Here is a 24556-nt window from a genome sequence, read left to right as displayed (position 1 = left end):
GTAGCTATTGGTAGTTCAATTATCAATTAAACTGAACCTTTGAAAAGAAATTTAGTGAACCTCAATATATGACCTTCGTTTAGCGCACCAATGAACATGTAATACAGTTACGGTGTGGAAGTTGAAGGTGTATTTACGCGACGCAGACGGGCACTAAATTGGTAATGTGTAAATCCATACTACCCTGTGAAAGATGTTAGACATATCTTCCACATGGGGAGTATGAATTTCAAATGGAAGAGAACAAATTAGGCAGTTCTATTTGAATTCCATTCACCCTCTGAGAAAGATTCAATCGAAATCTTCACCAGGTAGATGGTGAGTTTCAAATAGAGTTGGTTAAGGTGCTAATTCCTTTTGCAATCTATACTCCTCCTGCAAAGGATATTTCCAAAATCTTCCACAAGGAGCATGTGGACTTAGTTTAAATGGTTTAGCCCATTATGGACCTTAGTTCACATTACTACTTAATTTCTGGATTTCGTTTTAAATGTATTTTTTCAGATAATAATCCGACGTGAATATTACAAATGATGGCATACAACAGTGGTCAACACAGCATAGTACTTGTTTGTGCTGTAGTTATTTCCTTAGTTGCAGCAGTAATTGCGCTAATATTGTCAGCAGTTGCTGTAAGTCAGTCTGGGACCTCCAATATCAGCATTTTGACGCCGTATTCCGGACAGTCTTCTAGGACTGGGACAGGTATATTTATACTACATGTATAGTAGCGGGTTAGAATTTTACTGCTGCAGGTATATAAATTTAGTACGTACATTGGCTGAACTTGATACAATAGGCATTCTTTACGGGAGAAAATAGAGGTGTCTATTCTTTCTTTAGTCACCGACGGCCACTTTTATTATGATTCCACTATCTAAAGACTGCACAAAGAGTAACGCAGCTGTTATAAATACGCATATAAGCGTCAGAACTATGTTCACAATATTTCAACATAGAAAGAAGGATGATTTATTTACGCGCATTTTGATACCCCATTTGTCCAATTGCGTTCAATATTAACAACACAGCAATGTTTTTAAAGAGAAATACCCGAAATTAAAAGTCGCAGCTATTTGTATTGATCTGAAGTCAACGCGAAGATAATGGAGGGTTTTACATGCCATAATGCTTGCGTAATAACCATTGATCGCTATAAACTGCAACTTTTAAATTCGGGCATTTTTCTAGTACAGTGTTGTTAATATTGATCAACATTTGACAAATGGGGTATCAAAATGCGCGTAAATACATCATCCTTCATTCTATGCAGAAATATTGTGGAAACAATTATTAGTTATTTATAACAGCTGCGTTACTTTACTTTACAATATAATAGCTATAATCTTTAAACAAAGCTTTCAATGCTTTTAGGCAATGATGGTAATGATGAAGACAAAATATGGCAGTTGGCTTTACATGAGAGAGGTTTCCGTCTTGGATATATGTGAGTAAAATTCTTATTCAAGGTAGTGAGAAAAATTAATGGATTAATTTTATTTGTGTGTATTTATAATTTTTAATGTCCTTATTAGCATGTAGAGGTATACAAAGTGACGCTTTTGTAACACATATACTATTCCAAAAGAATATCTATATCTTCAGACGGGATCGAGTGTCTGCTCTCAATCGGGTAAACAATATGAAAAGATTCTATATACAGAACCTCCCCATGTTTTTATTTTTGCCAAATATAGTATTTATACATGTGTACCACCGCCCTTTAAAAGCCGTGAAACATCGGCAATCTCTCCAATCGTGAAACTTTGGCAATTTCTAAAAATAGTAAAATTCGCAATATGTGAAAGGCATGTAACTTCGGCAATCTGTCGCAGAATCGGGAAACAACGCACAACACCAAAATATCCCACTGAAACACGCGTAAAGCTTCTTTGTTTTGCGCAACTTTGGGGCAATATGCCTCATACATGTGGGTACCCCTACCTAGAGTACTTCTGTAGAGTCGAATAGTCCAATGTAAAAATTATGCCTTTTTTCGCAGCTTCAAAAAAGTCAGGTGCCCTATGAAATGCACGCAACTTCGAAAATCTGTAAACAGTGTGCAACCTCGATCTATGACTCTTATTTCCATGAAAGGGCTGCCTTCTAGAATACGACTTTCATTTCAACAGTATTGGCGAAGGTTTTTAAAAGCTTGCCACTACTAACTTGAAGTAGACATGATATGACTGACCATGCAGCATTACAAAAGTTTATTAGAACATACCAAGGAATCTGATGGTTAGAACATACAAGAGGTAAAGGCATCATTTTTACACTGGCATCATTATTTTTACATTTATTAGAACTACAAATTATTATTTAAACCGTTGAAATTAATTGCTGCTAAATTTAACTTGTAAAAACATTATTGACGATGAGTTACACTTTTTACCTTGGCAGAGATGACGCTACTGGTGAGCTTAGGGGATTCAACGCTGATATGGCAAATGCTGGTAAGTAATCCTTAGTTATCACTCCCCTGTTGAAGATTTTGGAAAGTTCTTCGGCAAGAGGAGTATTAATTTCAAATAGAATCAGCATATTAGCCAACTCTTTTTTGAAACTCAACCTCCCTCTGTGGAAGATACAGTTTGAAATCTTTCACAGAGTCTATGAAATTCAAGTGGAGCTGTCTGTGTTCATTGTTGATACATCCAAGTGAAATCATTTTGGTAACGGATCAGCTGAACGATTTTGCAATTTTGCTCATTTTGGAAATTGTGACCACTGATTACTAGACACTAAGACAGCAAACGAGCACCGATACATCAAAACCGAAGTTACACAAAAAATATATTGTCAAGTTCAGAGTTAAATTCAGGCCGGACAGGATATATTTAATAGCAGCCTCCCGGAGCAGCCGGTCCTGCGTACTAGTTGCTTTTTGGCTGAATTGTACACACTGTTTGTGGTGTGAGTGCCAGTTCCCTGATTGTTCTCTTGAAAGAAATTCCCTTGGGGAATGGCAAGGCCTAACTGCTTATTGCATCGATTACCCATACGAGATCTCGAGGAGCTGATCCCGGCTGTGATGGCTTATTGTTTGTATAGGGTGTGCGCTTTTTAGTTGAAAGTCTCTGAATGTTTCTGAAAGGTGCTGTGTCTTAGACCACAGTGGTTAGTGAATTCCTGTAAAGTGTGCTGAGGCTTGTGGTTTAATGCCTGTGGGTAGCACATAATAAATCACTGCCCTGGGGTGTGTATGGGGTGTGTATGCATCCATTCAATAACGATGTAATTGGTTTTTTTTTATATTTTAGTATGCCAAATTGCCAACAAGAATTGCCAAATAGTCTACGACTCATCGCAGAGATGTTGGGACGCCGTGTCGGGTACCAGAGCCCAGGGAGGGAAGGGCTTATTAAGTGGATACTATGATGGATGTGTAGGTAAGTCATCCACCCCAAGTAAAAACACAATATATGCGAACAAATAATAAAGCCGATACTGCCTTCTGACTTGAGAGGTATTCTGAATCAACTTTCTCCCGAAGTAAAATGCAGGAAAAGGTATTAAAGATGTCTGTATTTTTCCCCACCATACTGCAGTTACTGTCCGTTTTCCTATATACAATACACAGTGCTCTCACCATTGACGCGTGACCTCTACAAATAGTGTATGTTAGAAGTATAGGCCATTGCCTAGTTAACGTATTAAAGTATTCTCTGAAATTCTAGAAAATATAGTTTTGTAACATGTCCTAAATTTGTAGCTAATTTAGGTGTTTGGAAATATTCGCACTTTGGTGTTTTAGGAAGGATATGTAAACGACAAATAACACCAAAAATATGAAGAAATTATTTCTAAACCGAATTAAAGTTTTAACTTCAACACTACACTATTTTTCGCTCACCTGGAACGTTTTCACTAGTTCGACTAGCGTCTTCAGCAGATGGTGATGCTGTGTTGATATCTTGTCTACAATCGGGATATCTCTCACTGATGACGTCATATGATTGACAGAATGACGTCATAGGATGTTACGATGTAGCGCCGCCCCCTGGGCATCAGCAAGTTATCCCAAATATTTCTAAACCGTGTTAAGTCTACAACCATTATGTTTCTCATTTTCAAGAATGCTGGTTAACAATATGCACACTATTGTCTCATTTCGTAAACAAAGGCCCACAGAGTATTGTTACTTTTCGTTTGCTTTATAATCGGTTACCCAACTGAAACTATAATACAAGCTCATTGCAATACCGCACAGGTAAAACAGAAACATGTGTAGTGTGGATTGACCCAGAGAAGATCTGATTTAACATATTTGAGCTGTTTTCAATGAGTGTTATCTTGGTTTAATAGCTTTTAATGGGGTTTAAGTCCTGCAAATGTCGTGGTGAATTCTACTGTAGACATGGCTGCAATATGCCACGTGTAAAGTTTTATCTAAGAGCACAATACGATAGTAAAACCGCCACGTTCGAATCCGCAACTCTCCGACTATTAGTCAGAGCCCGTATTGCTATGCCCCTTGTCCCCTAAAATGCAGTATAGTCAAGTAATAACACTGCAAACACTGTATTTTTACTTTTATTGATCTCAAGGAAAAACATCTGTCAATAATGTAAATCCACAATACAGATAATACGTATTTACTTAAGAGGGCAGAAGATCAGGGACGTCCCAAAAGGAGATAGATACTACCTCACCATTAAAAAAATGGCAAAACTTTCTTCACTTTAGAGATGACTTTATGGCAGTTGGTACCTACCTACTAATATAAAATATCTCAAATACCCCATTTCAAATCCTAAACCCTTTCAAATTGGTATGTGTGTAAAGTTCAATGAAAACCTTTCGTTAAAATTACTCCAGCGGTTTGGAAATTACAAACATTGTATCCAAATATGGATGCTAACCGCCACAGGGAATGAGAATACCGCATATACCATCTAAAGGAAGCTGATCTTAGGCCTGAAATTGGACTCGGATAGCGTGCGATGTCAGATGTCAAAATCACCATATTGATGGTGTAAAGTAGGGGATGAAGATGTCAGTCCGGTCACACACCTTTACCAAATTTATTTGATTCTCTTAGGTTGGGTGCATTCTTACGATAGACCACGCACATTCCGATTCAGCGATCCCTACACAGACAGCCTTCCAGCAGCAGCACTGATTACATTACAGGGAAATCCAGGAAACTTTACATGGCAAGATTTGGCAGGGTCCAAAATCGGTTTCATTGATGGATTTGTCAATGATGAGCATTGTCTAGCCAGGTCTAACGTTGTCACGGTAAGAATGTAATACATTCCTAGCCTTTTTCTATATGAGTTACCCAGTGTGGCAGACTTACAGGATAAAGGATATGAATTTTTGTTTTTATTATCCTGTGTGTGATAGACGATAGGCAGGTCCAATATTTTATTGTAGTGGATACCGGCGCATTTGCTATCCTATCCTTTATTCACATTCTTAGTCAGTTAAATGTTATTTTAACAACTAAACCCTGTTTTATTTAGCAAAAATTAAGTTTTAGTTGCGAGTACTGTACTGCGATCTCTTTCGCGTATTGTTATAGAACGCGCTACATACCCGCACTTCGACAACCGTCTTCTGCGACCACGCGGTTGCTGCCGTCTGCCGTGTGATAGACAATATGCAGAAACCAATTAAAGCTAAGTCACAGCCACTGACTGATGTTTGAGAGGTAAGCGTAAAGTCGCACTTACCAACTTGCGCCTTTACGCTCATTTCGTGGTGGCAGGTCATGCGCACAAGCTTGTACCTGAAGGCGATGCTTTCCCAGCCATATGTGATTAGACATTAGCGTTATGGATTTATGGATCTGTTTGCACATAATAGGAAGCGTTGTGTACGAGCATCCTCAGCTTCCACACACGTGATAAGAAATAAATGATAATATGGTGGTACGTGTCAATTAAACCAGGGACCCGTACTCACAAGTCAATATTGTTGTGTTTGGAGTAGTGAGGGCTGTTTCGATATTAAACTAGTGCCTCTGATATTTAGCCTTTTTATCTAGCAAGTGACGTTCAATGGAGCGTTCTTAAAATACTCCAATTTATACATTGGATTCAATTCATGCAATGTACGTTTCTTCATTTTCATTAATTTTGCAGGGAAACAAACTGTCCTCCGGCCAAATCGTCCATTATCTCACTCGCCCTGCAGCTCAACAAGGTCTGAGAAACAACGAGGTAAAAATGCACGTCATTGATAATAATATAATAATAATGTCACCATTATGATTCCTTATTATACAATATATTCAGCAATATTTCAGTTTCTTATAGGATAGTAAAAAGCATTTACAAAGCTGGATTTGCAGAAAATCCCATTGAAATTGAACAACTATTTCCAAAAATATGACCAACTAAAGAGTTCCCAAAACAGCAGGAAACAAAAGGAAATATATTGCCTTTGCTTGGCTATATCTCAAAATCAAACATAAAATGTGGTCAAGTGCTTGATGATACTCCCCAAGGCTATGGAGATATAACAATGGATGACATGATAAAATGATGGCATAGAGATTCACTGAAGCGTGCAAATTGGGATTCCTCGCAGTGAGCCATACGAGGTGACTAGAATAACAATTGTGAGGTGCTATGGTGCTGCCATGAAGAAGATGAGATAAATCGTTGCGGTTTTTTTTGGTGTACAGTTTGGTTTTTATCGGTCTCATCGCAACTATTGCCATAAATAAAGATAACATGCACAAGCAGATAAACCAGAGAAAAACTTAGGACATACCTGCCTGTGCTGGGCCTTGAACCCCAGACCTCTCGCTTGCAGGGCGAGCGCTTTAACCACTGAGCTACACAGACTGTCCCTGAACAGGACTCAAGTCTGGTACTTTATAGATATGAGCAGTCAGGGTAAACAGTACAAACAATTAAAAACTTTTTCTTACTGATAAATCTATCATGCAGGTTGATGCTATATTTGACGCCAAATTAGTTTATTTAAATCAAAATCCGGATTTCCAAATAGTGTCAGATGATATTTTGACATGCGTGAAAGCCGGATTCTCTGTGATGACCCGTAAAGATAGCAGACTGATTGACTGGTGGAACCCTGCATTTGCTACCCTTACCGCGACTTCACAATGGAAATATATTTGCAATGATTTGGATGACGAACATGGTAATATATTGAATTATCTTGTTTGTGTAAATAGACTGTTGCATTTTGTCAAAGTAATTTTGAAAATGATGGTATCTACTATATTATACACTCAGAACGTTAGTCACTCGCTGGCTATTGTTATACAAGGCTCACTCAATCATTAATTAGGCTCTGGAACAGATCGAATTAGGTGTTGAAATGAACAAAATTGTGAGCTACACCTTTACGCTTTAAAAGTAATTTTCTCGGCCAAATGAAAAGCAATAATTTTCATTTTTTCAGTAAAGATCAGAAGAAAACACAATGCTTGATACTATATATTTTTGTTTTAAATTTAGGCGTTAAATGTTGTCTTCTAGTGTACGATTTTCGATTTGACAGGCGTGAATTTTGCCCTTGAGCCTTTGTGGGAATCAAACTTTTAGCATTTCAAAGTAATATAGTTCGCTAGTGAAATATATTTCCCAACTTTCTGCAGCACATCATTCGGGACTATATATCACAGTTTGTCACAATTTTCATTTTGATTGCACCATTTTTCACTTAAATAAAATACTGAGTGGGAGTCGGAAGTGAAAAACGATGAAATCAAAACGGAAACTATAATATATAGACCGTACGATGTGCCTTATAGAGTTAGGAAAAAAATCTATCTTTGGCGAACTATATTAACTTGAAACGCTAAAAAGTTGATTAAAAGCACTCTGGTTTTATTTGACATTACTGAAAAAATTACAATTGTTGTTTTTTATTTGACCGACAAAATTTCAAAGAAAAAAGGTGTATCTCAGAACATGTATCGATCGACTAGACAGTTTAGACAGTTTTTTTTATTAAGATCTCTTTCGACCCCAGCAGGGTATATGATATATTATTGAACAATATACAAATAACAATTAAATAGACAGCTTTTGCATGTAAGAAGTCTTAAAGCACGACTAAGCATAACAATAGAGGGTGGTCAGTAGCGGTCGGGGTGTATATGAATGTATGAAGAGGTTCACCCAAAAACAGTACAAAGGATAGTAGAGGTGGGGGTGGGGGTGTTTTTGTAGGGGTTGGGCGTGTGGATATATATGGATGTGGGTATATGTGTGTAGTGTTTCTATGGGGTGGGTTGAGAGTGTTTTTGGGTGCTCTTATACCAATACTTTTGATAGTCGTGTGTAAAGTTAATTTACACGGGAATGATTATAATGTAGTCGAGTATAAGAAACAAATGGAAGTTTAAAATCTATTGTTTATAACATTCCTCGTTTTGTTTTGTTTACGTTGTTTAACAGGTCACGTCTCCAGAGGACCTGGTCCCTCAGTTTGCGTTGGAATTGATTAGTTCAGACAAATTACACAAGCACTAAGCATGAGGACAATAACAACAATTACAGAACTTTGAAACTATAGATTAATATTAACTATGAAATAATATTCCGAGATTTTCAGTGGAACGTATTCAAGTTTGCACACATTTTTAGTGTTCAAGAATATATCTTCTGAGTTAGTACATTAAAAGCGCGGTTGCCTAATAGTTATGACGATCGACTCATGACCGCGAGGTTGTGGGTTCGAACCCCGTTCGGTGATACACTTTTTCCACTTGTCCACTTCACCCAGTTGTATTAACATGGGAAGCTGTTATGGAGTAGGCATACCGGCATCGTTATTGTTGGCTGCCAAATGATGTGATAGTGGCAGCTATAATATACGCCGCAGAAGTGACATCATAATCGGATTAACTACCATATCAATAGATGAATACAATTTTTGAATATACCGCGCTGCACTGCAGCAGGTTGCACTCATCACCTGTCATCAATCATATAATAGATTGAATACAATACCGCTCCTTTCAAAGAGACTAATCTTACAGGTGCAAGTGATTAGCATTTCTTTGACATCATGGTTCAATGCATCGGTACCGCATGAACGTTGTAGTGCGGGGCGATATAGCCAAAATTGTATTCATCTATTGCTATGGTAGTTAATCCGATTAACTACGTCACTTCTACGGCGTATACAGACAGCAAAAGAATTGTACCAGTTAAGGGCTCGGATAGCGATGTGTTTTTGAAATTTAACAGTTCGCGAAGAAAATTGTATAAATCTAATGATATGTACTTAAATTGTATGGAGCTGGGATGAAAAGCCGTCCATCATATGACAATTTTGATCTTTCGTATTAAAGAAAATTGTATAAATCTAATGATATGTAATTAAATTGTATGGAGCTGGGATGAAAAGCCGTCCATCATATGACAATTTTGACCTTTCGTATTAAAGAAAATTGTATAAATCTAATGATATGTAATTAAATTGTATGGAGCTGGGATGAAAAGCCGTCCACCATATGACAATTTTGACCTTTCGTATTGAAGATATAATTTGTCCCCCCAAACACCACAAAATTTAGGGGATACAAATGTATATCTTCAATATGAAAGGTCAAAATGTTCAATTGATCGTCAGATTTTCATCCCAGCTACTAGATTTATCAAGTTTACTTCGAGGATTGTAAATATCAAAATTTAAAAATATCAAATTTGAATAATTTGACATAAAATTTATATTATATCGCCAATTAAAAAAAAAAATCCAAATTATTTATCACCTTCTTTATAAAAATCCAATAGGTCTGTTACAGAAAGATTTTTTTTTTCTCTTTGCTGTCTTTATAATAGTCTTCAACATTAAGTTCTTCCTATTCTGGCTTTGTACTTTGCTTGAAAAACGAAAACACCCGTGAAACGAAGTACTGTTAAGCATTTAGATTGCACTTCAGAATATAATTATAGCTTATGTTATTTTTACAGTTTCAGCTACACTTCTACAACCTTTTATTACTTGTTAATTATTAAGTATAAGGAATTTTATTTGATAGATAGTTCATTTTATTCTCGTTTTGTACTTTGCCTGAGAAAAAGAAAATATCCGTGAAACGAAAGTACTGTGAAGCATTTAGATTACACTTCAAAATCAAAGGAAAGTGGCTGTGGCATGGCATATAACATCTTACTGTTATCATGATGACTGTATGATGTTTCTTACAAAGCGCAAAGTGCTTATCGTAAAGGCAGGAAAACAAATAATTCAAACCGCGACACTTTCTTTAGAGCCAATTGCTACAAAAGATTACACTAAAACCTGAGAAAGGTGCTGCACACCGAGTTAAGATCAACACTGCCTCGTTTCAAGTTATGAGCTTAGGAAGATTTTGGTTTTTGGTCACGTGGTTTCCTATTATCCTACCTTAACTCTTGACTGACGTTACTACTGGCACCTTTGTCTGCACCCTTTGTTAGAAACTTACAAGTTGTAGAAATCAGTTTCGGTTTTCATTTCAATTTGTTACATAATCGGGCGACCGCAGAATCTCTTGGTTTGAAGTCACCTGATCAAAGTATACAAAAGAAGCTTTAAATTTCGCAGGCGTGTCCGAGGAGGATGTTTCCCCTTAGAATGAAGGCCCAATTAAAGCCATTTGGTGGACATTTTTAACACTATTATTGTGTCAAATTTAGGTTAAATATTATGTTTTGGAAATGTGTGAAAATAAAGGCCCCTATTGAAGCCATTCGTAGACCATTATTTACTATTTATATACTGGAAAAGACTTTTCTCTTCTCTTTTTCTCCTTTTATACCTTTCTCTTCTCTCATCTCCCCCTTTTTGTTGTTGTTGGTGGTGGTGGGGGGGGTGCTGTCCCACCTAGTGTACGCCCATGGGGGAGAGGGGAGAGGAGAAGGAGGCACTGGGGAGAGGAGGAGAGTGGAAGAGGAGTTAATGTAGGTGAGGGTACAATATGCCTGGACAATACTTCAGACCTGTCTCGTCATTCTACGTATTTGAGTTACCCCCAAATTATACTGTAATGGACTCATACAGGTGTAAGAAAAGACTGTCTTTTCTTGATATGTTAAATCTTATGGACTCGTATGAGCCAATAAATATCACCAAATAGCTGATTTGTTCACATTTCCAGATGTTAGCCCTTGTCTGGAACTGACGGTGAGTTATCTTGAACCCGATTTTTTCAGGCACGACGTTTCGGTGACTGCGGTTGTCAGTGTTTGTTGTACTCTCTGTGTTGAAATACATGCATATGATCCAAATTATGCCACTGGTAGTTATGATCGTGTTCGCACACCAGGGCATAATAATGTTTATGTAGCTACCATTGGTTCATATGATGAGTACAACATACCTGTGCAATGCGGCAGGACCGGCTTGTCTCCCTGTGCGGCTGAAGTACCACCAATTTTTATTATGATTGATAGACACATGCAGGTGTATGGAAAATTTGTCTATATATCAAACCTCAATTCACATGGACTCGTATGAGCTAATTTACATTTTCCACTATTTGATATGCAGTGTGGCCGAGGTGTCCACCAAAATTGGCCTCAAACCATACATGCACGTCTCTTATGAGGCTAAATACAGGTGCTTGCCCATAATGTTTGTTCTCTCAAAACAACGCAGAGTGCGTATTGAACACCCTAGTAAGCACGCCGTGGTTTACTTGACTTTGTTGCTCTTGATGCAATCTGGAGATTGCGAATTAAACCCTGGACCCCTAGCGGACCAATCCAGTGGTTCCAGATTTCCCTGTAACATTTGCAAAGATCCGTGCACATGCAATTAGCGTGCCGTGCATTGTGATGAATGTGACGGGTGGTATCATGCAAGCTGCATGAACATGAATTCCCTCATCTATCAAGGCCTAGGAGGGTCCAACATATCATGGATATGTTGTAATTGTGGGGTTCCAAACATCAGCACCTCCATGTTTTCTCAATGGTCCTTGGACCTTTCCAAATTATGCTAGTCTTGAAACATTGAGTAGCGATGAGAGTCCCCTAAGTCCACCTATGGCTTCCTCGTCGCCAAGAAAGTCTCCCAAGCCAACCATGAATGTAAACAAAACTGACAAAAAGGAAAACAATGTCAAACATACTAGACCGTTGAAGGTCATGGTAATCAACTTTGGCAGTTTAAAGAACAAAGTTGCTGATTTAGCCGTTGGTATCGACACACACAAACCCGATATTATCATCGGTACAGAAACCTGGATTAATCCATCAATAAGGAATGAAGAGCTAGACACCATCGTAAAAACAGAGAGTCTATTAAGGCCAAGAAAACTGGTAGTGATCAGGATTGGGCGAATTTCAGTAACTTGAGGAAAGAGACTCATAAATTCACCAGATTTTCCTACAGAAAATACATCAGGGAATTCTGCCTAGAGAGTAAGAAGCAATTCTGGTCCTTAAAAAAAAATAAATAAAAAAGGACTCTTCGGGCATCACAACTGTTAAATCAGCTGGAGTGTTGGTATCCGAAAATATTCTCAAGGCTGAGATCCTAAACGACCAGTTTTTATCAGTATTCATACAGGAGAACTTGTCATACATACACCAGGGATTAAGAAGTTACTTAAGGGGTTAAAGCCAAACAAAGCCGCTGGGGTTGATGAAATATCCCCCCGTATTCTGAAGGAGGCTTCTCATAAACTGGCACCTGTACTTACAAAAATCTTTCAGGCTTCTTTGAATACTGGCTTTTTGCCAGAAGATTGGCACAAAGCCAACATATCTCCATTATTACAAAAAAGGTGACCGAACACGTGCTGAAAACTACAGACCGGTCTCCTTAACATGTGTGTGCTGCAAGCTTTTAGAACATGTCTTATATTCAGAAATCATGAAATATCTAGACTCAAACAACATACTCACTCAATACCAACATGGGTTTAGACGGGGTCACTCGTGTGAGTCTCAGCTCATTCAGATCATGCATGACCTTTTTACATCATTTGACAAACGCCTTCAATCTGATCTTTTAGTCCTTGACTTCTCGAAGGCGTTTGACACCGTCCCTCACATAGACTCATGCCTAAACTTCAACATTATGGTATTACCGGATCAGTGTACAAGTGGATTTCCGCTTTTTGTCACAACGTGTTGTAGTAGCGGGCAAGCACTCCCAGTGGACGAAAGTCCAGTCTGGGGTACCCCAGGGTACAGTGCTCGGCCCGCTGCTATTTTTAGTCTATATAAATGACCTGCCGGAGAACATTACGTCCTCCGTCAAGTTATTTGCAGACGATTGTGTGTTATATAGAAACATAAAAATGCAAATGATGCTAAATCAGTTCAGGATGATCTTGACAGGTTATCTGAATGAGAAAGCAAGTGGCTCATGAATTTTAATGCCCAGAAATGCTTTCTCCGTAGAATTACTGGCTCTAGGTCACCAATCATGACAAAATATAGTTTGGGCAATTCGATTCTTGAAGAAACAACTTCTCACTCATATCTTGGAGTGGAAATATCTCAAGACCTCAAATGGGACACACACAGATCAAAAATTACTGCCTCTGCAAACAAAACACTTGGTTTCATAAAGAGAACCCTGAGTTCTTGTAATAAGGAAACTAAAGCAACTGCACACACTGCTCTTGTCAGACCAACTGTGGAATATTGCGCTAGTGTGTGGGACCCTTTTACAAATGAACACATACATGAGATTGGTAAAATCCAGAAAAGAGCGGCCCGCATGGTTTGCAATGATTACCAGCAAACCACTAGTGTATCTGGTCTGATAAGATATCTTGACAGGGACATGTTAAGAGCAAGGAGAAAGATCGCTAGGGTCAACGTACTACATAAAGCCATAGGGGGTCACCTGACCCTACCAGTGTCGGACTACCTGCGCCCGGCCAGCCGCTACACAAGACGCTCTACTAGTACCAACACTTTCATACCGTACCACGCAAGAACCAACTGTTTCAAGAGCTCATTTGTGCCTCGCACCGTCGTTGATTGGAATTCACTTCCACCTGATCTCCACTCAATTGAAGGAACTAATCAATTCAAATCAAGCACTTTAGAATTATTCAAGAACCAAGACACAATAAATAATATCAGAGAATAAATAGCAGCACAGCATTGCGCACTCACACCCTCTCTTCGTGTGATTCCTTGTGGAATGTTGGAGAGTATCCAGAAAGAAGAAGAAGGGTAGAGGTAGTCTAAGTGAGAGGTATGGGTTGTGCTTTTCGGGGAAAGAAACTAATTCATAGTGAAATCATCTCCATCATAATCGCCTCTGTCTCAAACAAACAAACAAACAAACAAACAAACAAACAAACATGTTTATGACGCCTATACATGCAGCACCCATGCACCAGTCACGTCACCGTGCACACGTGATTGATATCCGATCCATATATGTGACCTGTCACGGCGAATGAGCCGTAAATTCCTCCCTGGTCAAAATTGTTTTATTTCGTATTTTAGAAAATATACATCATAAGCTTTAAAATGGTATATTATTTGACTTCAAACGATATCCAGTAGCGGGGTTATGGTTTGTTGAACTTTGCTCCTTCAACAAAATGGTAGCTTTTTTTCGCTCAGTGTGTCTCTTTTTCCACATTGCTGGCAATAAATATCAAACAGTCGTGATTGGCGGTCATATCAAGTCAACGAGGTTCAAGAAAGTTCTCTCATTGTTAATTGTTGGTTATACATACCTATACAAAATACAATGCCTGGTAACCCACCACTTGAACAGGATTTAGCCAAAGCAAACAAAGACCAGAGCTATTAAAAATTCTATTGCCATCTAAGGTAGAAGCTTATTATCCTTTTCAATAATAGGATTATGGGGTTGTGACTATCAAAATGAGACAGATGTCGCGCCAGCTTAAGTTACCAATGCATACGACCTTCGTACACATTTTACACTGTAACTCAAAATACAATTAAGGGAATTTACGGCTCATTCGAGCTGTACGGTCACATATGGGGGTTGAGAACCAGAAAGCCTTAACTCACAATGACATGCTCTCACAAAATGAACATAAAGTAGACAAAATAACTTTCTGAGGTATTCCCAATTTGAAATTTATTCTCTTTAAAATCATACCAAATATGTTAAGATGGCTCCATGCTTTGGTCTTCAAAAATCAATATGTCCTCCAGAATTTCTTTTCTTTTCTATTGTATCTATTTAGTATCAAACAAAAATATTAACACGTACATCAGAATAACATTTCCCGGATTTGGAACCTATTATCCTTTCAGGTTCACGTCGGCATAGCCTTTGTCATGTTTGTAGTCAAAACCCTTTGACCTCTGGCATTTTAAGCATGAGTAGTCACTTAGTAGTCAGCTTACGGTGATTCTTAAGTAAAATGACAGTCGTGTTAAAAACGTACAACTTTACATGTAGACACCAATTTAAATATTCCGCTGGAATCTTCCATGTTTGACACAGCTTATCTGGTTAAATCATGGCATGGATAACGTGGAGTGGATTACGTACAATAATATGGTTAGCTGTATCCATAAGAACCTATGCCATTTCAACACAAAGTGTTTCAGTAGCGACCACGGATAATGTCATTTCGTCAACACAAAGTTTTACAGAAGCGACCGCGGAGCATTTGACAACATTCACTACATCATTTAGTGACACCACGAGTGGTGACTTTCTGGTATCTCGAGAACCACTGACCACCCCGTCAGGGTTTAAAGATACCACTGGAGTTAGCAAGGATACATACACTACAGCATCTAGTGACACCACGAGTAGTGACTTTCTGATATCACAGGAACCACATACCACCTCGTCAGGGTACAACGACAGTAATAGAGGTGGCAAGATTCCTCTTTACCTTGGTGGACTCTTCAGCTTAAGTGACCCCCTATGGGATGCTAGTGGTGTACTTCCTGCAGTGAAAATGGGATTAGAGCATATCAATAATAGAACAGATATCCTAGCAGAATATGAACTGAAAATGGTGTGGAATAATACACAGGTAATGTTCTGTTAATTACCCTTTTTAATGTGACCCAAATGAAAGTATATTATGCATGATTGATGTTATAAATTACGGAAATCGAATTGTTGGTATCATAGCAGCATTTATATCATGGCATAAGTAATAACATTTTGTTTGTTTATACATAAAATCCGTTAAATCATTTGTTTAAAGCCATAATAATAATGTGATCTGCTCCACAGAGGAGCCCTCAATTTTTCCTTGTATTTCTACTTTTTGTATGATTGTAATGCCCAATGGTGTACTAAAATCACACGTGAAAGACTAAAGGTTCGTTCATACTACCACCGCATTTGCGATGCGTTGCTTTGCGATGCGGTGCGTTGTCGCACCGCATCTACTGCATTGCGATATCGCAATAAAGTTAAATACATTTTAACCTGGAAATGCGACGAGTTGCGTTGAGTTGCGGCAAAAGTAATCGATATATCGGCATCGCAAAGCAACGCATCGCAAATGCGGTGGTAGTATGAACGAACCTTAAGCCTGAAGTGCTTTAATTATAGTAACATTTTAGTTTTTATATTAAATCTGGATATCTCCGGTTTTATTACGAGTTCACGGATCGAATGATGGCTAACACGGCTCGTGCATATGAGTGCGTATAAACAGTGTGCATATCGCTATTCGTCTTACGTCTGATTTAAACGTCCCAGCTGTGTGAAGCTCCGCTCAATAATACATGTAATACGATCGGCGAACTAATACAGGCATTGTAGGCGCTGGTGTGGCTCGAAATTAAACATGTTAAAGGGGGATAATGTGATCAGCGAAAACTAACATGTAAATAGGAATCGTTTCTTTATGCATATCACATATTACTGTTTTTTAAAAGCGCTTTATTAAGTTATTTTATTATTAGTAATAATATTATTTATCAAAATATTATTATTGCTTTTATTGCAGCACACTTAAAGTAATTTTCTCCAGACTGTCAACTAATTAAAAATGTAAATTATGCTGTACAGTAGTGTGCAAATATCTCAGACAACAAATAAAATATGCTTTGGTATCGCTTTCAAGTGGTATTGACCTTGCAATAAATCAAGCAAGTTCTGCATACTGGAACAATATACACAAGTTTACTTTACAAGTGACTATCTTTGGAATTATAGAGTGCTCAAACCCATTACAGGTGAGCTAACAATATATGACAATAGGAAAAGGTAATATTATCTGTTCGTATACTCGCCATGCTTGTCCAAGTGTATTCACCTGAAAAAATGGCTGCATGCGTGCGATATCATTGAACCTTATATAAATCTCGCAAAATTGGAAATCGTGAAAATTTAAAATCGCTGAAACATGCGAGTTGGTTAAGGGGGTACTACACCCCTGTCCAATTTTGTGCATATTTTTGCATTTTTCTCAAAAATTATAGCGCATTGGTGACGAGTAAGATATGTATATTATAGGGGCAAGGACTACAACTACTGCACTGAAAATTCAGCAACTCAAGACAAGTAGTTATTGATTTATTGATCAAATATTGGTTTTCCCTCATTTTTTACTGTAACTCCACAACTGTCGTCTGTGCCGAAATAAAATTTCCAGTGCAGTAGTTTTAGTCCTTGTATACTGCACCAATACGCTATGATTTTTGAGAAAAATGCAAAAATAGGCACAAAATTGGACAGGGGTGTAGTACCCCCTTAAAGCCATAATGTATGATTTGCTTCACAGCGATGCCCTCAAATTTGATCAGTGAAAACAATAGGAATCTATTCTTTATGCAAATCACACATTGTTGCTTTAAATATGAAAGAAACTAATGCATATATTTCACCCAATCATAGTTTCACTCAGTGGTGGAACAAAATAAGAAATATGGCGGAACGGTAATAAACCTATAGCATTCTTTAGTAACACAAAACATTTATATATATTTTATTCTCATTTATGTTAAAGTGTTACTCCAACATTGGCAACCGTATGTTTATCGACCAAGTATTTAAAAAACCTACAAAGGTAGTACAAATAGGACCTGCATGTTCGACTTCTGCTGAAGTCATTGCCGGGAGTGCACAATTCTGGAATCTGATAACGGTAAGATCAAAGTTTGATATTAATTAATAATATCTACGTGGTAGGGATGTGTCTTGAGTCTAGCTCAATTTGCAAGTCGCTACATTAATTGGTGACGCGAGTTCGCGCCACGGTGCATTCGCTGATTGTTCTCATTGGATGATGAGCTAAACTTGAAATTCAAATGGAATAGAAACTAGAGTTACTTTTGTCTAAACTACCCATACTTTAATAACTCGGGGAGATGATCCGGGCTGCGACAGTTATTTCAGATATAGGCTTACTAGGGTTCTACGCCTATTTAGAGTTGCGTCTGTGAATTGTTAATAAGGTTTATACCTGCTGTGCATAGCGCACTATATATCACTGTGCTTTATTTATTTATTTATTTATTTATTTATTTAATTATTTATTTAATTATTTATTTATTTATTTATTTATTTATTTATTTATTTATTTATTTCTTTCTTTATTTATTTATTTATTTATTTATTTTTGAAGAGAGAGTCCCAAGTGGTCTTTTGTACTGCCTGTGTTATAGCTTTTGGCGATGAATAGTGAGATGAGTAAAATAAAAATAAATAAATGTAGATATTTATATAGCGCTTTATGCCGTAAACAGCCTCAAAGCGCTTTACGTTTATTCCGCCGTCATTAGAATATGTCGGAACCACGTTTGCAGCCTACAAGTGGCGCAGGGTCCATCAGTACAACGACTGTGACTACCCCTAACAGCTTCCCATTGCACCTGGGTGGGGTGAGGCAAGCGAGACAAAGCGCCTTGCCCAAGGGCGCAACACGGTGGTGGGACGGGGAATCGAACCCACGCACGTCGAGCAAGCTCTCAGATTATGAGTCCAAGGCCGTAGCCACTGAGCCACCGTGCCCTCGGTAATCGTCTTCTTACGGCCGTTCGATTGCAGGGATTACGAAACGAACGCAAAAAATATCAAAACTAGAAGTGACACTCAAATTAGCATGTGACCTTTTGTTATTAAAATGACCCATTTCGATCACTTAAATACCCGATTTTAACACATATAGACCTATGATATTCCATCCACTCTAGATGTCTTATTCTGCCGAAGCACCAAAACTCTCCGATAAGAACAGCTATCCATATTTTTATCGGACTTGTAGCATTGGTACATCATCCAACCCAGCTATCATTGGCTTAATGCGGCAATTTGGGTGGACGAGGCTAGCAACACTAGTGCATGGTGATGTAACATTTGCTCTGGTAGGTTTGCACTTTTCTTTAAAAAAATGTAATTGTCATCTCATATGAAAATTATGATCTTTGTTACAACAAAATTGAATTGACGATCTTGATGGAGAAAGCATCTACACATTTAACCTATAGTACATTAACCGTTTATTAAACATATACTCAACATGCTCAATCGATTATGATAATTGTCGGGGGTTAAATGTTATAGTTTGCTTTAAATACCAAAAATTATCTAACAAATATTGTTTCGAACCAAAATGTTTTACTCTTATTTTGTGATTATATATTTCACATTGTAGGCTGTTGAAGAATTAATATCCAGGGTTATAGACTCAAACTTTACAATTGTAACATCTGAGACTGTAGCTTCAAATCCTGAAATACAAGTGGCAAATATCAAGGTAAGATAGCAATAATAATTAAAATCTGGTCAACCTGAAAAGTCACGTTTTTGTTTTGGAATCACCGACGTTGCGACCAAAAACGGTCTTCAGCTGGGTGGACGCCAGTTCTACGACCCGTTATGTCTTTAGTGGGTCAGTGCCTGCTCTGATCGAAAACTGTAAAATAAAAGAATGGAATATTTTTGACCAAATTTATGTTCCACCAGAATTGTCTGGTTGATTAAAACAACAAATTTTATAAGCTCCTGTGATACGAACGGGGTCACCAGTGAAATTGGTTTTTAAAATAGAAACCAGATGTTCATAAATTTCATTTTCATTCGTTTCTTTGGGCCGTAGCCTCATCAACCTTCTTCATAACTTATTAGCCATCTAGACGTATTAAATTAATAGTTTATATATTATGTGGTATCAAAAAAACTACCTAAACTTCATAACTACAGAGGGCGCTATCACTCTACATGTTATAAACTTAGCTTACAGGTTATCCCATATTATACTTTTCTGCACAAAATTGCTCTTACAGAAAAAAGATGGCAAGATCATTTATGTGTACATGTACGTCGACGTGGCTAGAAAGATATTTTGTGAGGTAGGTGTTGACTCTTAAAGTTTACTGTGTGTGTCATCATATTGCAGTACAAAATGGTCTTTTTCGAGGAGTTTGGACACTTTTAGTAGTAATATAGAATGGTAAGGTGGTATACGTGGTATAGTGGCGAACATGGCTGGGCGAAAGAACCCCAGAAGAAGTCCATTTTAGATGAAATTGAGTTATTGGTAGTTTCAAAGCTACTCGTGTATTGGGAATTTATTGGGCAAAATATTGGACATGTTTGGGTTGCTGGATTTTATAGACCTTTTTCCCTCTTTCCCATCATGCACTATTCCAGGGGGGTATGACGTAGTCCATCAACCTCATAAATCTGGTGCACCCGATGGTCTTGGCAATTATTTTGTCTTAATATGGGCATACTGATTCCATATAAATGGATTTTTGTAAAGACCATCGATGTTACTAATTATGTAATGAATAAATACACGAGTGATGCAGTTATAGAGCGATGTAGAACATCTGTGCAAGAGATGATGTTGTTTACGGTTTTTTTCATCTCTGAAAAAAAATGAAACGGACGCCGACAAAAAAAATCACTGCGTGTTCAATAACAGGTAACTTTTTTTCCTGACGACCCCATGTCAATAACGCATAGAAATGATGTTTTTGCCCCGGAAAGGTACGAGTCATTGGCGCCATTATATGCGATTCCCTTTGCCGATGACGGCACCAGAATGTAATGAACAGAACTCTGTACACCACCGAGGAGATGATGCGTTTTGCGACACCCGACAGGCGGAAGTACCCCCTGGAATAGTGCATGATGGGAAAGAGGGAAAAGGTCTATATGCTATGGCACGGGCGGGCGACCAGCCGCTCCGTGTGCCATTGTTTTTATTTTTCGTTCACATAGTGTACCATTTATGTTATCGTTTGAATAAAATAACAGGCGTACAGACAGGAAATTTGTACCCCGGAGTACGTATGGATAGTGCCTGGCTGGTACAGTCAACAATGGTGGATAGACGAAAATGATCAAATCAATTGCACCGTGAACGAAATGAATGAAGCTGTGTCGTCTACAACAATCCTAACAACGGAACAACTGAATATTGGTACTAAAGACAGAGCTACAATTTCAGGATTTGTAAGTTGATTCTGCAATTACGGCCAATATGAATAGCAAGGAAGCCCGGGAATGAAGCATTTCTATTATGATGTTGTATTCCTGGGTTGTATTCGTCTTCGCCTTCATTTTGTTAGATATTATCATTATGCTTCGGAATCAGGGGTGAGGGCTAGCAAGGGACCCTTCCCCACCCAATAATTTGGGTGCGGGGCCCGTATGCCATTCAGCCCTCTAATAATTCTAGGTGAAGTAAACATTTGTGATCAAATACCAGTAAAATTGCCATTTTCGACCTCTTTTTGGCCAAATTTGTGCCCGGGTGGGGAATCGGGAAAGTGAACCAGAACAGGTCATCAATATATTTCTAGGAACTTGGCGTAAACGTCTGGATGGGAGAATTACTTGAAATTTTCCTCGATAATGTTTACTTATTTTACAATAAGTATACAAAATAATAGAGTTCTACATCGTCGGGTGTATTACATACTGACGGATGTCAAACCCAGGGTGTATTACATACTAACGGATGTTGATCGCAAACTTATCAAAAAATGGGCATCGGGAAAACATTGAGTAGGTAAAATGTATTGGGCATAGATTATAAACTTGCCATTAATGTTCAGCAGTTCATGTGTCTATTAAAAGTAGACCCTTGAAAGATATTTTCAAAACGTTAAAATGTAGTAAAATCGTACATCTCATAATGTAGTAGATTGCCAAACTTATTAAACTCAAAATCAGTCACTTTGGATTTTACCGCAACGTGCAGATCCGTCACTATGTAATGCACCCGACGACATAATTGATAGACGGGTAGCAAGAACAAACAAAGGCACAATTCGTCCAACGTCTCTGTTTATAATGCTTAAGTTTGGATAGTCACACTTAATAATGTTTTTGCCGCAACTTAAGTTTAGTGGTGCGATATATTCAAGGATGGCTTTTCTATCTAATATTCTAAATCCATCCCAAAAAGAAGGTATCCAGTTTAATTGTGGTCCATAAGTCAAAGAAGGGGTGTCAAATCATAACCTACCAAACGTATTTTATAGATGAATTAATTCCGCACAATTTGATACCTCATTTGTCTAAATCGATGCAGAATTTATGACAAAAATGACCTTTTGAATGAATCACCTCAATTTTAGTAAATATTCATTGTTTCACTGAGAGCATGCGCCGCAGATGTCTGACAGTCATTGATGCAGCAGGAGGACATACCAGATATTGACTGTGAAGAGTGAAGAGTAAAACATTGAAGAAGGAGTAAAAGAGTATCTGTATTCAATAAAACACAAACAGTCTTAGTCTGTATCTGTTATGGTGGAACTTTATGAAGAATCTTGAGAAGCAGGAAAACCACATCAGTAGAAATTACTGCAACTTTAAAATCCTGGGTAGGTGCATTCAAAAGGTCATTGTGTCATCAATTCTGCATCGATTTGGACAAATGAAGTATCAAACTGTACGGAATAAATGTATCTGTAACACTTTTGGTAGGTCTTGATTTAAGACCCTATCTTTGACCTATGCACCAAAATCAAACTGGTACTTTCTTTTTGGGATGGGTTTATTATTTTGTCCATTTCTAGACTCCCAAAGAATTGGAATCTAAACTACGGGATCGATTGAAAAGACCACTGAATGAGAACTACACGTGGAATGATTACGCCCCATACGGATATGATGCAACGTGGGCCACTGGCTTAATGTTGAACAAAAGTGCCCAAGAACTCGTAGGGAAAGTGTTTGCCGATGGTAAAAAACGCAGATTGGAAGATTTCAGCTATGAAGATAGTGAAATGCTTGAAATATTCATTGATATTTTGAATCAAACTGACTTTGAGGGAATGTCGGTAAGATATATTTTGGAACATTTGTTAGAAGCAAAAGCAAGCAAGCATGCAAGCAAGCAAGCATGCAAGCAAGTAAACAAGCAAGCAAGCAAACAAACAAACAAACAAACAAACAAACAAAGTATTGTCCCTTTATTGCGCATCTTCTCCAGTCAAACACTCATAGTATCCCTCTTTTTTTTCTAATTCATTCATGTGTCTCTTTTCAGGGCCGTATTACTTTCAGAGATGGCGATAGATTGGCAGATACTTCAATCGGCCAAATTCAAGGTAACCATTATGAATATATAAATATTGCTTTCCCAGCAAACACAAAACGTTTTCGACATCATTCGCAAAAGGTTATAAAAGGTTGTCAGAAAACGTTTAAATGTCGGGTTATATAAAGGGTATATTGAGAGTATAAAACGTTTTCACAACCTTAAAAAAACATTTTATGATAATCTACTGTTAAGCAAACAAAAATGTTTTACAGAAAACGTTTAAATGTCGGGTTATTTAAAGGGTATAAAAACGTTTTAATAACATTCCAAAAACATTCTTGAAAACTTGATACAAAACATTCTAAACAGAATGTTATTTTGGGGTTGAAAAATATTTTGCGAAAAATGTTTGCTCAAAATATTTTCAATAACGTTTTAAAAACGTTTTCATGACCTTTATATAACCCGACATTTAAACGTTATTAAAAGGTTTTGAAAAAACCATTTTAAGAACATTTCTGTGTTTGCTGGGTTCAAATATTTTAACATAATGTTATTAAAGTATTGACACAATATTTGGCAAAATGTTTGCAAAAATAGTTTACAATAACATTTTTTGAAAACATTTAAAAATATTGTTGTAGTGTGTTTTCATACAAAACGTTTTAAAACGTTATCATGACCTTTATATAACCCGTCATTTTAATGTTATTAAAACGTTTTTACCTAAACCAAAAGCCAAAATATAACTTGTTTAAAACGTTTTTAAAACGTTTTTGTGTTTGCTGGGTTACTACATTGCTGTTAAATGAAGTACGGTAGATCATTGGCGACAAACACAAGCATTGTTTAATCGCCTGAGCTCTACATTCATGACACGTTTAGGATAATGACTACTTGGTTAAATATACCCTTGGAAGTGATGTCATTTTGTGCTTGATCAGCAAACCAGGCGTTGGTGCAAAATTGTAGCCTCAAACGACGACACCACCACCACCACAACAACCACCACCATCACCACTACTAATACTACTACTACTACTACCACCACCACCACCACCACCACCACCACCACCACCACCACACCACCACCACCACCACCACCACCACCAACAACAACAACAACAACAACAACAACAACAACAGTAGCAACAACAACAACAAAAACAACACCAACAAAAACAACAACACAGAACAGTTCAGTAC

General features: G+C 37.7%; 2 protein-coding genes and 1 non-coding gene across 3 annotated transcripts in view; 2 read left to right on the top strand and 1 right to left on the bottom strand.

Annotated features, from left to right (window-relative positions):
* Nucleotides 1-241: 241 nt before the first annotated feature.
* LOC140167345 (uncharacterized) lies at nt 242-8774 on the top strand. Its single transcript, XM_072190662.1, has 9 exons — nt 242-318; nt 505-705; nt 1375-1447; nt 2404-2456; nt 3264-3392; nt 5045-5244; nt 6093-6170; nt 6906-7119; nt 8385-8774. The coding sequence occupies exons 2-9, from the start codon at nt 531-533 to the stop codon at nt 8432-8434; spliced, it is 972 nt and encodes a 323-aa protein (XP_072046763.1). The 5' UTR covers nt 242-318; nt 505-530; the 3' UTR covers nt 8435-8774.
* Nucleotides 6728-6800, bottom strand: Trnaa-ugc (transfer RNA alanine (anticodon UGC)). The gene has a single exon. It is a non-coding gene; the product is annotated as a tRNA-Ala (tRNA).
* Nucleotides 8775-15279: 6505 nt separating the features above from the next.
* LOC140168589 (gamma-aminobutyric acid type B receptor subunit 2-like) overlaps nt 15280-24556 on the top strand; it is a 28694-nt gene continuing 19417 nt past the window's right edge. Inside the window, exons 1-8 of the mRNA XM_072191988.1 lie at nt 15280-15922; nt 17855-17992; nt 19041-19211; nt 19502-19603; nt 20133-20198; nt 21112-21309; nt 22884-23147; nt 23357-23417. Of these exons, the coding sequence (XP_072048089.1) occupies nt 15395-15922; nt 17855-17992; nt 19041-19211; nt 19502-19603; nt 20133-20198; nt 21112-21309; nt 22884-23147; nt 23357-23417 (1528 nt within the window). The 5' untranslated portion in view covers nt 15280-15394. The remainder of the gene's footprint in view (nt 15923-17854; nt 17993-19040; nt 19212-19501; nt 19604-20132; nt 20199-21111; nt 21310-22883; nt 23148-23356; nt 23418-24556) is intronic.

Source organism: Amphiura filiformis, chromosome 13, assembly GCF_039555335.1.
Source record: "Amphiura filiformis chromosome 13, Afil_fr2py, whole genome shotgun sequence".
Classification (NCBI taxonomy): domain Eukaryota; kingdom Metazoa; phylum Echinodermata; class Ophiuroidea; order Amphilepidida; family Amphiuridae; genus Amphiura; species Amphiura filiformis.
Note: the sequence above shows the minus strand (reverse complement) of the source record. Positions and strands in the feature narration are given on the sequence as shown.

Excerpts from the sequence above, each read along its gene's own strand:
- LOC140167345 (XM_072190662.1), top strand. The coding sequence starts at position 531 with ATGATGGCATACAACAGTGGTCAACACAGCATAGTACTTGTTTGTGCT. Across the intron at positions 5,245-6,092 it reads CCAGGTCTAACGTTGTCACG|GGAAACAAACTGTCCTCCGG; the intron begins GTAAGAATGTAA and ends TTAATTTTGCAG. Across the intron at positions 6,171-6,905 it reads AAGGTCTGAGAAACAACGAG|GTTGATGCTATATTTGACGC; the intron begins GTAAAAATGCAC and ends TCTATCATGCAG.